This window comes from Lichenostomus cassidix, chromosome 4 (genome assembly GCF_008360975.1).
Source record: "Lichenostomus cassidix isolate B80296 chromosome 4, HeHo_3.0, whole genome shotgun sequence".
NCBI lineage: Eukaryota > Metazoa > Chordata > Aves > Passeriformes > Meliphagidae > Lichenostomus > Lichenostomus cassidix.
The window spans coordinates 68,544,156-68,561,332 of NC_139484.1; the positions used below are offsets into that span (position 1 = coordinate 68,544,156).

The 17,177-nt window shown below is 39.6% G+C and overlaps 1 protein-coding gene and 1 long non-coding RNA gene across 9 annotated transcripts in view; one reads left to right on the forward strand and one right to left on the reverse strand.

Moving 5' to 3' along the window:
- JAKMIP1 (janus kinase and microtubule interacting protein 1) overlaps positions 1 to 17,177 on the forward strand; it is a 145,405-nt gene that overhangs the window by 125,538 nt on the left and 2,690 nt on the right. For 7 of the 8 annotated variants that reach the window (XM_085059783.1, XM_085059776.1, XM_085059780.1 and 4 more), the window contains one exon: positions 14,726 to 14,791. In XM_085059783.1, the coding sequence (XP_084915909.1) occupies positions 14,726 to 14,791 (66 nt within the window). Of the gene's footprint in view, positions 1 to 7,310; positions 7,464 to 14,725; positions 14,792 to 17,177 lie in introns of those variants that run through there. The other variant, XM_085059782.1, reaches the window with a different exon arrangement.
- Positions 3,665 to 11,984, reverse strand: LOC146438789 (uncharacterized). Its single transcript, XR_014851931.1, has 3 exons — positions 11,868 to 11,984; positions 6,697 to 7,203; positions 3,665 to 3,911 (listed from the first exon to the last, which is right to left on the reverse strand). It is a non-coding gene; the product is annotated as an uncharacterized LOC146438789 (long non-coding RNA).

Genomic DNA, 17,177 nt, shown 5'->3' on the forward strand with positions numbered 1-17,177 from the left:
TTCTGTGCAAGCCTGCAATGACATATTGTAAATGCCAAAACGTGCTATGCAGATGTGTCCATTGTTGCTATTTCAGGTGCTGATTCGAGTGCTGGGGCAAGAACTGCTTTTAGTTTAGTCCAAGCCGCTCTCTGTTCAGCTTGGCTTTATAGATGAAACTGATGGAATGTGACTGTTGTGATCATCTCCTGTCATCCTGCAGTGGGGGGAAGTGCTTGTGGTGGCAGTGCTAGACCTGAGCTCTGAGTTCCAAGAAGTTTCCTTTCTCTATTCCTTGACTCTGTTCACTTGGTTTGGAATGTGTAGCATTGAGAGCAGATGAACTTGTTTAATGGGTGTCACCTCTTTTTAGTCATCAGCAATGGTGCACAGAAAGCAGGAGAAGGTAGGTACCAGCTGGCACTAAGCGTGTCAGAAAGAGAGAGTAGAGTAAATATATTCAATTTGGTAAATAAGGATGGAGCCAGAAGTTATTAGTTTAGTATTATTAGTGTAGCTGAAAATTAGTGAGACTGGAGATTTTGCCAGTCTCTTAGGCAGTCCAATTTCCTAGCCAGACTGCTGGTGTTTTATTCAGACTAATAATGCAGTGCTTTTCAGCTGGGCAAATGTTGTCAATGACATTTATTGGGTATGAATGACATTGTATATTGAATAATGCCTCTACACCTAAATAACTGACCATTTCAGATTTTAACATCAGACTAGATACAGTTTGGTGCTTTGCTTTCACCAAGAATGTGGTTTGACACTGTTTGAAGGTCTGCTATCGGATAAAGCATTTTTCTGTTCCTACTTGTTCCATGGCCTGCTTGCTATCAATTAGAGTACTTTATCTGCACATCTGGAGCACATCTTCTGTTAGGCCAGTTCATGTATTCACAGATTGCTTCACAGCATAAGTTTAATAGGATGTGTGCATAGGAAAACAAAAATGCTAGCATAAACATAGCTTCATGATCCATGATGTGCCTGTCTCCAGATCCATTTTATGGCATGTCATTATAGTTTCATGTTGTGCCCATCTCATTAGACATGCTAATGTTACAACCCTGCAAGACATGTTAAACTGAATTCCGCTGCTTAATAAGCAGCTAAGTATTTTAGTCATCTATTTTTAACACACACATGCCTTCCCCACACACATACCCTATTAAACAGGAAAAACAAAGGCAAAGATGCTAGTTAATTTGCTTGGGATATGGGAGGGCTAATTCTCACTGGATCACTTTCATCTCACTAGCAAATGACAGAAGCTGAATGTTACACAAATGAAACCATACTTTTGGCAGAATCCTAATGAATGGTAGAAGCTGCACTGAGTAAAGTACATCCCCGATGAGTCCCCTCCTTCTCTCATATATTTATGTCCAGGAGACGTTTTGCTGACTTTGTGACATCAGCAAACACCCAGTGCACTTTGTTCTGGCAAACCTTTAGTCCAGACCTGGTCATATTTTACAGTCTGCAGTACTTCTACAGCACATGCAACACTTCTTCCTCTGCTGAAGTGGAGATTACCTAAATGACAGGACAACATGATGGACCTGCAAGGCTTAATACAGAGTGTCCTTGTTGCAAACACCCTCAAACCTTCCTTGAAGCAGAAACCATGTATTAAAGAACTCCAAATTCTATGAAACTTTGGAAGTTCATTCACTTCCCGGAGGGCTGTTTCTTTGCTTCCATTACCTTCTGCTCTGCCTCATACAAGGGCTTCAAAAGAACAACTCTGCTTATCTGGCAGGCTGGCAACAATCTCTGAGTCAGAGTTTCTGTGTCAGACAGAGTGGGGTTTCAAGGAGCTCGGATGAGGAAGGAGTTCTCCCTTTCTTCTGTAAATGCGCCTTGACCAGACGTGCAGGGTGCAGAAGTGGTAAGGCAAGTGGTGAATGCTGTAGGTTGGTCTGCAGTGTTTCACCATAGATAATTGCTTCATGCAGGCACTTTGAGGATTTAGCATGTGAGGTGCTGGTTTTACAGAGCTGGTAAATGTCCTTCCTGGGGAATGAGTGTCTGAAAGGGACAGGGATGGGCATAAGGAAATGTGTAAATGGTTGCCCAGGTGTGAGCCTGTGCTGCTTTCTGTGTTCTTGTTTGTCCAGATGTAAAGCTTGAGTTCTTAGCCACTGGGTATTGACTTTGTTCCAGTGAAATAAATACATTTTAGGATGCTAAGCTCTGTATTACATTGGTAGGTCTGTTTTTCTTGGGCACGTGTAGCCCCACATTATTATTCATTAGTATATAAATGGAACCATTCATGTATACCCATTGTGCATTAAGGAAACCAGGCCTCTGTGGAGCCAAATTAGACAGACTGTGTGATTAGATCTGCTTGCTAAGGCACACAACAGTTTTATTAAACCCAGAGTGCAACATGCAGGTCTGGGGGACAGATCCTCAGCTGAAGCATGTTGGCAGTACTCCCTCTGTCAGAGAGGGTGCTCTGATTTACACCATCCTCTCTATCTGGAGGAGGTAAAACATGTTAATTAAAAATTTGTCACAAGCAGCTTGTGATATTTGCTTCTAGCAATAGGGCATGTGCAGTTCAACTGCCTCTCCTGCGGATATTGCCATCAAAAAGGTCTCATTGTGCTACTCTGCTATTACAACCTTTTGTAAATCAATGCCTGGTTTATTTTTAGCAGGACTTCATTTAAAAGTAACCTCTGTGTTCTAGTCAGTGCAGTGGCATGACTTCAGTACTGTTTTTGAAAATATGAAGGTCATTACTAGCAGATTCTGTTAAGAAGGGTAATTTTTATGTATATATTTTAAATCATTTCTAGAGGGAGAGAAAAATGTGTTGTGTAGCTATAAAATCCATCTCTGAGAAAAGATATTTTAAACAGAGCAATACACCATGTTTCCTAAGTAGTGATACCAGCTTCCTAATTAAGCAAACTCAAAAAAACCCCCAAAAATCCCAAACAAAAAAACAACAGCAGCACAAAAAATCCCAGTACAGAAAATCCACACAGCATCATGGTTAGTTCACCCTCAAAATATATTGTAATCATCTTGTCTTCTAAAACTAATAAATATTTAAATGTCAAATTATGCTTTACATAAATCAAACAAATTAAAAACCAAAATATATTCCTGTTGGTTTTACTGTAGCTGCTTCTGGAGTATGAAACTGGGGAAAGTCATCAGAACCAGGCTTTAAATTAGGATAGATTTCTTCCAATTGCACTGTTGGCAGTATTCAAACATGAAGAAAATTTATAATAGAAATACAATTTTTTTCTGATTTCATCTGAAGTTATTTTAAATTCAAAGAAAAGATAGAAAATCCTTGAAGGATAGCAGATTGACACACACTCAGTTCCAAAAATAGTTGCTGCCAGTCAGAGAGTATATGAGAGACACATTTTATTAATGTAAGCCAATAATTTCCCAGAGCAGTCTTATCTTTGTATAAAATTATAAGAAAAAAGAGAAAAGATATATTAGTTCATTGTGTCATCAAAAAGTGTGAATTCTTTTCCCTAAGTTGCACTGTAGTATTGTACTAAGCTGACTGTGTTTTATTCTAACTTGAGTTAGAATATTCTTGGGTGAAGCTCAGTTTTACAAAGTAAAAGAAATCATTACTTCAGTTCTAGACCTGAATATAAAGCATCTATGGACTGCTGAAGTAATCCAATTACAGCTGTAAAAATTTTAACTATGTTTTCTTTAAACTAGGGCATTTACTCCTGTGACCAGATTGGGTTGTTCATCAGTAATAAGAGCAGAAATGATCACTTTATTTGCATGTTTTACTAGAAGGAGGCAAAGCTTTAGGACAGAGCAGGTACTGACCTCCATGTGTCACTGTCACTGAGGAGTCACTGCTGGGCAATGCCTTGGACACCGTGGACACCGAGGGAAAGTCAGAAGCAGTGATGTCTTTTTTCATCCTGAAATGTCAAAATATAGCTTGAAATTGGGAAACAACAAACTGCTTTTCTTCACTAAGTTTCTTAGTTCTTTTTTCTGATCAGCAGTTTTTTTCTGAGGGCACAATTCTTCCAGCTTAAAGGCAAAACAAAGCTATGGCAAATGCCATTCCAGCTCTCTTGTACCTGGACAATTTTTTCATGCTGGGAGAGTAGTTTGTTTACAAATCCATAGTGTTGGATGTCACCATATCTATATGATCTTACTGGCTCAGCCATTTATAATATATATTTATTTGTTGGGGGGGTGGTGGTGTTTGCTTTTGTTTTTTTAAAAATCCTAATTAAAAAAAAAAATTGCCAATACAGTAGTTGTCAGAGCAAAGCAGGAATCTCAGATTTGCCACCTGATATCCAACAGATACTCAAGTAAAGCCTGGACAAATCCAGCAGTTTTTCTGCTCCCCTGTGCTGTGCAATCTGTTACAGCTGGTAGACCATCTATTTCTCACCCAAGGAGAATTATTAAGGTTTAATGTTTGACTGGGAAGGCTCTTGGGGGAGGCAGAGAGGGAGGGAGGATGCTGTGCTCAGTGTACCTCATTGACAGGCATAAGGAGATGCTGTCTTAAATCTGCCCTCTTTGGCACAATGCTTTGTGACAGAGAGGACAAGTTAAAGACAGCCCCTCCTCTGCCATGTTGCCTTGTGCCAAAGAGGCTGCCTTGGTCAAAGACTCACAGCTATGTCACACAATTTAGACATTAGGTACAAGTATTACTATGAACCTTACTCACATAATAGCAGCTGGGGAGGGTCAAATTATTTTTCCTCCAAATCTGTGTAGATTTAATGGTTTAATGGTTTTATTTTGAATGTAAAGTGTTAAGGTGCTAGCTGTTTACATTCAGTATGAAGAGGGATACATGGGGCAACCACTGATTTTTCTATTTTTTTTTCTCCTTAGTATTAATGTTCTGTACTTTGCTGTTCAAAATGTAATAGATTACTGTTGATAATGCAATTTTTATATTCATGAATCGTTCTTAAAGGCATCTGATAGCACAGCTGTGTAACTGTCATCAATATTCATCAAGCACATCATGACTAGGTTAATCACAGTTGACCTGTGGTATTGATTTGTCATGCAGGAGTGAACATGGAGTCTTTCAGGGCATCATTGCTATAATGACAATATCACAATACACTTCTGTAATTTCCCACAGATGACATGCATGGCAGATGAGTTAACTTTAGTAATTTCTATATGTTCATCTTACAGTGTTTCCTTGTGTATGTTTTCTTTCTATAGTCTTCTGCTGTGTCTGCTTTGCTTATTGCCTTAGTGATGCTCATTGTCTGAGTAAGTGGTGATAGCACTGCTGTAATACCTAAAAATACATCTGAAAGGTCTACTCTGTTCACTCTATGCAAGGTGTGATTGAGGTTCTACTCACAGTAAGAGCAGCTGTATGCCTTGCAATAACATTAGTACCAAGAAAATTCTTATCTGAAATTCGAATGCTGAAACCCTCCCATCTGAAGTCATGAATACCCTGTTTCTTAGGAAAAGGAGTGGGAGCTGAGGAAAGGCAAGTCTAAAAAAAGAGTGTGAAGTTTGTTATAAAAGTTAAGTGTATTTTCATATGCACAATGCATACATATATAATTATATTACCTACATGGAAATTCACTATTTAAATATCTGAATGTAAAATAACCTAAATTTAATGCTAAATAAATATTACATTATACTTCTGGGTTTTTTTCTGCCTGATAATGTGTCTAGGCTGTCCCAGAGTCAGTTTTAAGATGCTGAATGTGTTTTGTCTTCTGAGCTCACATACACTTAGCATAGCCATTCTGTGTAAATATAAATCTATTATGGCTTAAATTATTGTTTTTCCCTAATGAAAAGCAAAAAGACTGTTGATCCTCTTCTGTTAGATATCAGTGTATGTTGTTGCATAAATTAAAAGATTCTCAGAGTTAAAAAATATGAATAAAGTTTACTAATAAATACTACATACACACAGTAATTTGTATCAGATTATAACAGTTATTTGGGGCTAAATGAATTTATAAAATTCACTGGTTTACTACTACGAGTGTGACTGAATACATATGCTGAGAAATGCATCAGTGCAGCTGCTAAAAGGTTCATTCTCCTCAGAAAAGCAAATAAAGAAAGTACAGATGCATAATATAGATTAAAAAGAACAATTCTCCTACGTCAGTAACTGTTAATTGGATTGCAATGCTTGAGACTGCAGAACATAGAAAAGAATGAAATTTTTACCGGCTGTGCAAACAAAATCATGGTGAGACTCAGAGAGGTGGAGTATATCCAAAATGATCTATTATTATCATATTCAACTGGATGAAATTTACATTAAGTTTTCATTCATAAAGTAAAATAAGATGTCAACAAAACCACCTTAAGCTAATGCTGTTGCAGTGGGTTTTTTTGTTTCCTTATGACCATTATGCAAAATCAAATTCTAGGAATATGAGACTAAAGGCAACATTTGGATTTCTGAATACACACCCCTTCCAGCAGCAGATCCAACAGCCTGAGTAATGCATGTCACAATTACCTATGCAAATTGTATTGTTAAAACACTACAGGCTTTTAAACAGCTGTTAAAATGCATGAGATTTCAAAAAACCCCAAGAAAATAATATGTTTATCCATCACTTTAGTGATTTGAATAATAGCTAAAGGCAAGTCAGTTTATATTCACCTTTGCTTAAATTTACACACGTAACAAAGTTAGCTGTTCACACTACTGAAGATCTTACATACCTGTGTCTTAACAGCGATGAGAATCTTCTTAAAATAGTGAAATAATGAAACAATATTGATTCTTCCCTCTGTCAGATTGATAAAATATTTCCCATGCTAAATTTTGCTGCAGAATTAGATACCTTCTAGATCATAAGATGGCTTCAGAGGTTCAAAACACGATTCATGTCAGATACAGTCCGTCCATGGTGCCTATCCTGTGAATGGACATTAACCTGAACCTCTCCAACATTTCAGAGCCAAGGCTCTAAGCAGCTTAGCAAATCCTTCTTTGTCTGCTTTGTGCTAAAATTATCAAATTGTTTTCTTGGATTTGCTGGTGACTGTAAATCCAATAAGAGTGTGTCACAGGAACTGTTAAGGTGATTTCTAACTCCCCTGTTTTGTACATTCCCGTGTTTTCACAAGTACAATAGCATGGCAAGGAGCATATTTTGTAGCTAGATCAACTGATCTTCTCGGTGTTGCTGTCATTCATATGGATGAGCTCTTTACTTACACACTTACCTAGGGAACAAAAACATCAGTTCAGCAGGTTGACACCTAAATGAAGTATGATGTGGTCATCATTGCCTGAAGGATGAAAGTTTTCACATAAGTTCTTTTCCTGATAGGTTTTTCCCCATTTCACAAAGCTCCTTGAAGACTGGAAGCCATCTGAGATGTTGGTTCAGGACTGTGAATGTTTGACTAGTGCTATGGGTGAACTGGAGAGGACAGAATGCGTGGATGAAGAAGTCCACTTCATCTAGCCTGCATCACTGTCCAGTAAAGAGAAAATGCAGGAATTCTCTGAGTCTATGTTTGCTGCTAAAAAGGCATCTGGGAGATCAAGTAAAAAAAAACAAACCCAGACTCTGTGGAAGGCACCATGTAATTGCAGAGTGACACAGTCCATTTCTCATCAGAACTTGAGGTAGCATGAAAGACAAGTTTAATCAAATGAGCAAGTGCTCACATTTTGGTTGCTTGCAGGAGGAAATCTGGACCTGGCATTTTAAAGTAGTGGAGCACTTCAGTACATCTCAGATCAGTTTTCTTTGTTTGTATTGCTGAGGTTCCTCCCATGTCTAACTCTCAAATTTATGACAAATCACTACTGGGCTGAAATATTGCCTCCAGTATTAAAATGATAGCTCTGAGACTGCAGTCCAGGGCTCACTCAGCTCAGCAGAAGAATTTCCATTTATTTCAGCACTCCTTTATAATGGGTGCTATATTAATGGGAATGGTACTTAATGTAGATGGATTGATGTTATAACACAAGCTGGGCACACATACTTCATGTGTTCCATGTGGAAATGCCATTTGCATTTTTCTTTTTTTTAAATGCAGTATTTTCATTTTGGCCAAACCACAAACTGAGTCTTCTAAGCCTGCGTTACTGAAATGTCTCTATTAGTGAAAATAGAGTAATATTTCCAGGCACACATCCACCATCATGCTGCTTCCGTTTTGCCTAAACTTGATTCCTCAGACCTCCCAGAGATGTGGCTTGTAACCTTGAGGTTGCAACATAGCCACAGGAGCCAAAGCATACTAAAAATGACAGAAGTTTCCCTTTTGAAATAAGTACCTGGCTGGTTCTCCACTGGCAGAATACAATTTCATTGGACTCTGTCTTCAATTCGGTTTTAAATACTGTTTTATCCTTTTTGCTGCACCCTTGTACAAGGGAGTAATGACAATAATCAATCTGCATCCAGGGTTATCTAGCCTCTAGCTGAGTTTGGATGTACTTAGAAAACAGAAACCTCTAGGGAAGTTATCCAGCTATCAGGAAAATTGAGCTGTAGGCACAGAGACACCTGAATTGGTCCCACCGAGGCCAGTTCAGGTACCATACTGCCTATAAAGCAGTGCTTCAAGCAAATGTAGACACTCCCACTCTGTAGGAAGTTCAGACATGCTGGCAGTAGGAATCTGTAGCCCCATCTTGGTGTCTCGGTCCCCTGCAACTTGAGAAAGGAAGAGCTGACTTGTCCTAATTTCCCTGACAGTACTGGAAGGCACTTGCCATCCAAGTTTACCAAAGAGAATTGCTTAAGTGAGTCACTGCACTTCAAGAACTGGATCCTGTTTCCCAGAAAAATGAAGTTTCTGGCATGAGGTGAAGGGAAATAGAGGGTTATGAGCATTTGTGATGAAACTTCTGCACATTAGGAATCTTCTGCTGAAAAAAAGGTCAAATTTCTTGCTTTTGGGGCAGTTTGACAGCCCTTAGTGTCTCAGATCTCTCCAGGAATTAAACTGGAGAGGCCTGCAGTCAGTAAACATGTAATTTATATAACTGTGGTTGACTCTTGGTAAACTTCCCTTTTGCAACTCTGTTAGTAAAGTAATGTGATATGTATGCCTGCCATGTTAGGGGCAGTCTTTGCCTGTCCTTGCATTACAGACGTCCAAAAGAAAAGAGTACTTTGGCTGCCTGAATCTTCTGGATGTGCTCTCCCTTACGTAATTGTTGGCATTTTCAGGCTGTTACATCTGAGCCTACTACCCTTGTATACATGCTGCATGTGTAACTACTATTAAGAAAAGTTTTATAACGGAACTTACAAGTCTGTTCAAATTGCAATTAAGTAGTAAGTAAGGCATCTTTAGCATCTTTTCCCTGTGGCTGTCTGGCAATGCAAGTGGATCTGTGAGCTGAGCCCCACTGGTGGCAGAGCTGTGGCTGCTGTTCAGCATAGCCTGGCCAGCAGAGCCATCTGCTGATAGCTCTGCACAGGGAATGCCCTCAGCCCAGGCTGAGCCATGGCTGCTTGGGAGCACTTAGAACTTACAGCAAACCTCACTGCTAGTGGAAGAATGATTTATTTATCGAGTAGCTGCCTGCCATACTGACATGGGAGCTTGTCCAACCCTCTTTCAAAACTCAGGGAAGCTCCATGCATGTGCAGGCAGTTAAGGGGAGTATTTGCAAAGGTGCCATCCATCATCCAGAACTTTTGTGATGAGATTTTATTTGCTATTGTAAAAAAAAAAAAAAAAAAATTAAAAAAAAAGTGACAAATTAGTATTCATGATTTTGCCAGGCTGGTTTTGAATGCAGGGGAAATGGACAGTGTAGAGAATCTGTCCCTTATGTTTACACTCCTCTCTTCCATGGTTGCATTCCCATTAGCCTGTTTTTGCCTGACTATGGCTCTTTGTTTGCCTACAGTGATTCCATTGTAGGGTCCCATGATTTGACAACACAGGGTTATTCTCATGAATCCTGTCAGTGTCCAAAAAGGTGCACTGGTGTGACTGAGGGGCAGCTATTAACTGCAGGAACAGAGGAATTGCTAGAACCCAGCAGAGCACTGCTCTACATTGTCCCTAATCTGCGCTCTGACTGTGACCAAGAGAGGGACTCTAAAGGAAACACAAACTCTGTGCTGGGTTCAGGCTGCCTAACCATATCCTCTGTCTGTCTCTTTTTAAAAAAGGAAATAAAGAGAAGAACAGCCTGTGGCTTTCTTTTCAGCTGAGACTTAGCAAAGTTCTGAGAGCAAAATAAAGTCGATTTTGTTGCTTCCTCACATCTTTTTGTGCTGCTGAAAATATACTGGATTTTCTCTGCAAGCCATGTCATGGGTAGAGCTGGATGCATCTTTTATTTCAACTCTATATACCACATAGCAGGAAAAGTTCTACTTACTGATCATCAGTTTACACCCTGAAGCATAAAACCAGGTACAATTTCTTGATAACAATGAAATAGTTCTGTGTGATTTGTTGTCACAGTCACACTTATGCAAACCAACAAATCAGAATGTACTGAAAGCATCTAATCAAGTGTTGAAATCTGAGAGTGAGTCCACAGCTTCTTGACTGGCAGTTCTTGCAAATGAAAGGAACAGTAGATAAAGATGTAAAGGCTTTTACCAAATCTCAAACAGTCCTGCCTTGGTCCTAATTGGTATCTAACTTTTGTGCAATTTCCTTCTCAGTAATTAAATATAGCTTTTGACTGATGAACACATCTTGCTATTTCTAGAAGATACTTTTTTGTTAAAGCTATAGCTACATGTATCTTACATTATTTTTTAAAGTTGTATTTTGGAAATTGTCATCTTTGTGATCAAGATACTGCAGTAAATACAGATAGGTACAATAGGGAAAATTATTGTTTTTATGTGTTTAATACTCTATGCAAGTGTAAATCTGGTTTTTTTCCAGCCAATATATTGCACATACATGTATATATTTTTAAGGCTGTCTCTACAGTTAAATGCAAATAAATTATTAAACCAGATTTTTCAGGATATATAAATAGCTGAACTGGGCTGGTTATCTTCCAGTGCTGTCCCTGAGCAATCAGAGGATATTGTTGGGAATAGCTACACCCACTTCATCCTCCTGGATAATCCTCCAGGGGAAAGCAGGTAAATAACTAGGAAGAAACAACCCCAGGTTTTGATACCTTATGAGCAATTCCAGCCCAAGGGTGTGTTTTAAAACAAATTTTGACCTGTCTAGATTGGAACTGTTTAATTGCTGTAAAATAGAAGTTAGTCAGAAAATTTTACTCATTTGCAGCAAAAGCATTCTGTCATTGTGACTTCCACTCACCTAGAGGAATACAAGCTATTTGAACACCACTCACCTGCCTTCATCATATTCCCCTTCAGCAGCAAGTCTGGAGCAGTGCTGTGTACACATTTATACCCACAAATGTCTGCCCTGCTGGCTGTATCCACACTGTCCAGCACAGCAGCAGTGCCCTGGCCCTCTGCCAGCCCAGGCCCAGTGCCATGGCTCTTATCAAAACGTTCCCAGGCACAATTCAGTGAGGTGATAAGCACTACAGCAAGCAGGGAAAGCACAAAGTGGCCACTTGTGAGCAGTAGACTCCAATTCACAGTCAGGTAATCAAGCTCCATGGCAAGAGCAGGAGCCTGCTGATTACTGGCTAAGCAGCACCAAGAGCTGTAAAGTTCAACCCAGTACATCCCAGTCGAATCTGTTGTTCTCCCAAACCCTTCAGGCTCACACTGGGCACCAAACACAGCTACTGTGGTTCCACCCCTCTGGCAGCCAAGCCCACACAGCCACTCACTCACTCCACAGGGAGCAGGGAGAGAATTGGAAGAGTAAATGAAAAAACTCAGGGATTAAGATAAACACAGTTTGATAGGGAAAGCAAAAGCCATGCTGAGTAGCAAAACAAGAAATTAATTCACCTCTTCCCATGGGCAGGCAGGTGTTCAGCCATCTCCAGGAGAGTAGAGCCCATCACATGTACAAAGACTTAAGAAGACAAACACCACCACTCCAAATGCAGCCCTCCATCCTCCCTCTTCCCCCCACTTTATGTACTCAGCAGGATGTCACATGGTCTGGGATAGCCCTTTGGTCAATTTGGGTCACCTGTCCTGGCTCTGTCTCCTCCCACCCTCCCATGCACCTCCAATTTCCTTCCAGGGTGGCATAGGAAAAGCAGAAAAGGCCTTGGCTCCGTGTAAATCCTGCTCAGCAATAACAAAAACATCTCTGTATTATCAACCCTGTGCTCAGCACAAATCCAAAACACAGCCCATACCAGCCAGTGTAAACAAAGTTAACTCTACCCCAGCCAAAACCAGCACAATCTGCCCTACTGATTTTTGAGGGGTTTTTTTGTAGATTTTCATTGCTAAGAAATTCAGTCCTTTGTGTGTTCCCCTTCAGCTGGTAGGTTGTCTTTGTATTTAATTGATTTTTAGGAAAGTATATGTTTCTTCACTCTAAAACTATTCTCTGTTTTTCATCTCCCAAAATGAAACAATTATTTTGGGAGGGAATTGGAAAATGGAAGCCTCAGCTCTTTTTTTAGAACTATTCTGAATAGTTGGGGAAAATAGCTGGATAGCTATAATCTTGAAAAGATTAAAAATTCATAAGGGAATAATAACATCTCGATTTTTACTTGATTAACAGAATTCCCAAATCCTAAAAATGCCATCTTATCCTAATTAACTTGTTCTTTTAGAGGAACACTTGCTGTAAGCCCTGGGGTGAGAGAACCACCAGATGTTCAGTGGCATTTTCATTTTTTTCCGAAGGCAAACTCTCAGGAGTTATTGAAAAACACCTCACATGATAAATCTTGAAGATGAAAAAAATATTGCTTCTCTCCACTTATCTCACTATGGCCAAATTTCACCACAGAGCAGAGCACAACCCCCAGAGAGCTGAAGTCTGTCACTCAGGTCTGGGATGTGGTTATAAGCAGGAATCAGCATAACTGAAATGAGTAGGAGAGAAACATCTGATTAACCTGATGGGTTAGAGATCTCGGGGGTGATTACGTCTGCCTGCTTCTCATCTCATGGTGTTTTACAGTGCTTGTAACATTCCTGCTACGTACAGTATATGAAGATGATCCCTTGAGAGATAGGCTTGCCTTAAACAGGGAGTAGATGAAGTATAAATCAATTCAAATGCAATAGAGGAAATGTGAAATTAATACAGCTGTGCTGGGGCATTTGTGATTGTCAGCAAAGGTGTATTCACTTGTGTCACATGAGGGTAATCTGGTTGGTGCTGGTTTCTGTGTTATCTGGGGAAATCTTTGACCACTGCAGTATGATATAGTGTAGATTTTGATTGACTTACTCTGGATGTATAATATTCAAAACAGTCATTTAAGCAAAATCTTTCATTTTGAAACAGTAGCAACACTAATTTTTTTGCTCATGGCCTGTCTTCATTATTTGTGTGGAGGAGTATGTCCTAGGAAAAGTGAACTGCAGGGTTGTGTGTACCTAATTTTTGGAATAGTTCCATGTTAGATTTGTGATTTTCAAGCCAAACTCTGTGGTTCTCCAAACCAGTCTAGTCTTTGGATCAGCAGCTGCCTTGCTGCAGCTGTCCTAGGCTACCATGTGTGGACCATTTTCCCCTATTTGAGGTCTTTGAGCTGAATGCAGGTAAACAACAGCAGTTGATACACACAGGTTTGTAAGTAATGACTGGATGTTGTTTTAAAAGAGATCCTGTTGTTCAAATCAATCTGAGAGTCATAAAATGATTTGGCAGTGAGGCAGCAGCAGCTACATTAATTTTATTCACCTGTGCCATCCACGTTAGAGGAGATGAAAATTTTTCTTTCCAAGTTCAGGAACTGTTGACAATCCTAGCTGTTGTAGGCCAGGCTGAGACTGGCTATTTAATCCCCCCAAAAAATGCTTGTTGTGTAAAGTTGCTCCTTGATCACCAGCGATTGCTAGCTGGAGATTTCAGGTTTCTGCCTGTAGAAAAAAAATTACTTATAACCTACTTTATCTGTAACAAGTACAATATAAATAAATAATAAAATGCATCTGAATTTCGTAAGACCCCCAATATTAGAAGAAAAAAAAAACCTACAAAAAACCAAGAAGTCTAATTTACGGAAAGGAAAAAAGGAGATATGTGATACAGGAAAGAATAGGGTATGTGGACCCAGCAGCAGTCATGTTTTTGAAGAATCTTTGTGAAACTGAAGAAAAATCCTTAAAATATGGGGATCTACAGTGAAGGAAACATTTTGTGTGGTTCTGGTGGGAGGTGACTGGTAATAGCACAGAGCTGAATCTCAGGATGGTGTCTTGGTGATAACTGAAAATCTGTGGGATTTCTTTTTTCTGGTGTAGCCTGACTATGCTAGAAGCATAATTATGTTTTATGGGAAAAGAAAATAGGGAGTTGGAAGGCAATGTGATCATGTAATCTGCTGACTGTCTAGGTAAGCAGAAAAACTTCTGGCAGTTGCAGAGAAAGAGAATTTTGGTGCAAAATGGAATTTTCTGTGTGTATTTGTTAAAATTATGATTAATGAGTGATGTGTAGATTTTCTGGTGGTAAACATGATGTTCTGAACATGCAGCTTGTTTAAAGTGCCCTGTTTTAATGGAAACATGGAAAATTGTGCCTTGGACATGCCTAATATAATTCTAAAGGAAGTGTTACACTAATAAGGGGCATTTGTTCTCTTATTTTTAACGTATTTCTTATCTTTTTGAATCATATGCTTTTCAAATTAGATCTAATAATGTCTAATTTGCTTTTTCTTTTCCAGCGAATTCGAGATCTAGAAGATAAAATAGAACTTCAAAAGAGGCAACTCAAAGAAATTGAGGAAAAGGTAAATATACGTCTGGGCAGTACCAATGGATTTTTCCCATACAAAATTGTTTTTCTCTGTTGCATTGACATTAATAGTACTTAACCTAATATCACAAAATTTATTTTAAGACAAGATCAAATCTGAGTTCGAGTCATTGCTGCATGAAATGCAACTCTGTCCCTAATCTGCTCAAAATTATTTCCTGTCCAGGTTTTCTGTCAATTACAGGAAGAAATCAAGGAGTCTGGAGAGATGCTAAGGTAGCAGAGGGAGGATTTGCTGTGGTTTAGTTCAAGAAAGAACAAAGATTTATCTCTGACAAAATTGGTTAGCTCAGCCCTATTCTTTGGATAGCATTGCTTTGGAAAACTTTCAAGCACTGAAAAATGAAACAAAATGAGGTGCCTATGACAAACACTACAATTAAGGAGTATTTCTTGCTTTAATATAAAACAAGTTATTGTAATGGTTCCACATTTTATTTTCCTTTGAAGAAGCTCTGATCAAGGCTTGAGACAGCAAATGCTTTTGTGTCACTGTGGTTCCCAAGCAAGGGATGGCCCAAGGTTTGTGGACTGTGTCTCAGGTGTTTCCCAGGTCTGTGTAATTCAGGCTGTTCTGCAGAGCATGAACTGACAATGGGTCTTTCTCTAGGCCCCAGCAGAGTGTTTTAGTTATGTTACTTTTGCTGAACCAGTGCCTAGATCCCAACATGAGTCACATCATCAAATAAGGTTCATTTTCTCCAACATTTATGGGTATGGGCTGAGTGGAGGAGTTAGTGGAGGTTTCAGTCATTGGTTTTTTTTTTCCTGTTGGGATGAGAATGGGGTAAAAGGGCAAAAGGAAGGCTTTTGCAGGACTCTGAAGGGAGTTAGAAGAGGTCACTGGGGTTTGCAGAACTGAGAGAGGCTTTGGGGAGGAGCTCACTGGGTGTGGAAAAATTTCTTCCTCACCCTTCTCTGGTCTCAGTGTCCCTTCATGTGCTCTCAGGAGGTGGCAGTCCTCCCCGTTGCACTTCTAGCAACTATTCCAATTCCCTCAGCATTTTCCTTGACTCTTTCTGCTCCCACAGTAGTCTCCCCTCTGCTGGACCTTGTCCTGCACTTTTCAGACTGTGGTGTCTGAGTTTGTGGAAGAGCCAGGAGAGCCTGGAGAAGTTGGGCTGTCTGGTGCTGCTGCTAATTATTACTTTGCATCAGCCTCACATCGACCTGGCTGGGGCTGGTCTGCCTGCATCCATTGGGAATGCAGTGCTCCGTGTTTTCACTGGCAGAAAAACAGGCATTATTCACCCTTAAAAGGGCTGTTTTGCTGCCTTTGCCCTCTTCTGCTCCAGACCACCTCTATACCTGGAGCTGTTCCTGCCTAGCAGCTGGTGATGTCTAAGGTGCTGCACTTAACTCCTCAAAGCAGCGAAATGTTGAGGGACAGGCGATACTTGTACATATTAATTATTTCAAATGTTACTGTTTATCCACCTGTTCTAAAAAATCAACGTCTCTAGATGGTTGCTGTTGCCAAAATGTAAGCCTTTAAGGCATTGCCATTACAGTTTACAGTGTAAAACTGTAGGTGTTGGATTAGCCAGATTGATAATATTGGAAATGGAAGATAGCATTATCTCTGCTGGTTCATCAGCCGGATGGATGTGGAAAAGCACTGGAAAAGAAACAGCTTAATCACAAGCTTAGCAGAAAGCTGATAATGAGTTAAAATGATTAACATCCTCTGTGCTTTAATGTTACATTAGCAAGAGATCTCAAAAAAGCTTCATCTCTTTCTATTAACCTTCAACTTCTGGATGGGTGGAGGGCTTTCTTTTATTACATTTGAATTATTTTTTTCCCAGCGATTAAATCGCATTCTGAATTTGGTGGCCCAAAGGAAGATTGTGTTGCCAGGGAATCAATGAGTGATGTAATTTTACCTGATTGTTCTTCTGAAGATTTAATGTGTCAAAGGGCACAGACTGACACCTACATGCTGCTGATACTGAGCACAATAATTTCTTGTGGAGGGAAGTCTGATGCTTTTGAAGGAACAGCAGCATTTATAGCTGAGCCTCATTGCAGGTGGTAGCTAAGACAATGCACCACTTACAGTTACTGTGTCATGAATATGATTTTATTTTCCTAGAGGAGTGGATTCAACTTTTAAGTTTTATGTAAAATTCTGTCAAATCAGAGCATAAGGATTACAGTATTTCTGCCCTATGGATTCTTCAGCAAACTGTCCTGTTTCTAGAGACTATACAGAAGAATGATATAAAATCTCAGTTTTAATCTGTGAGTTAGTACATTAGGAAAAAGTGCTTTTTCAACACATCATGCTCTTCTCACAGCTGAATCCCTGCCATTTCAGTTGCACTTGGGTTGTGTCCTTGGCTTATTAAGTCTTGGCT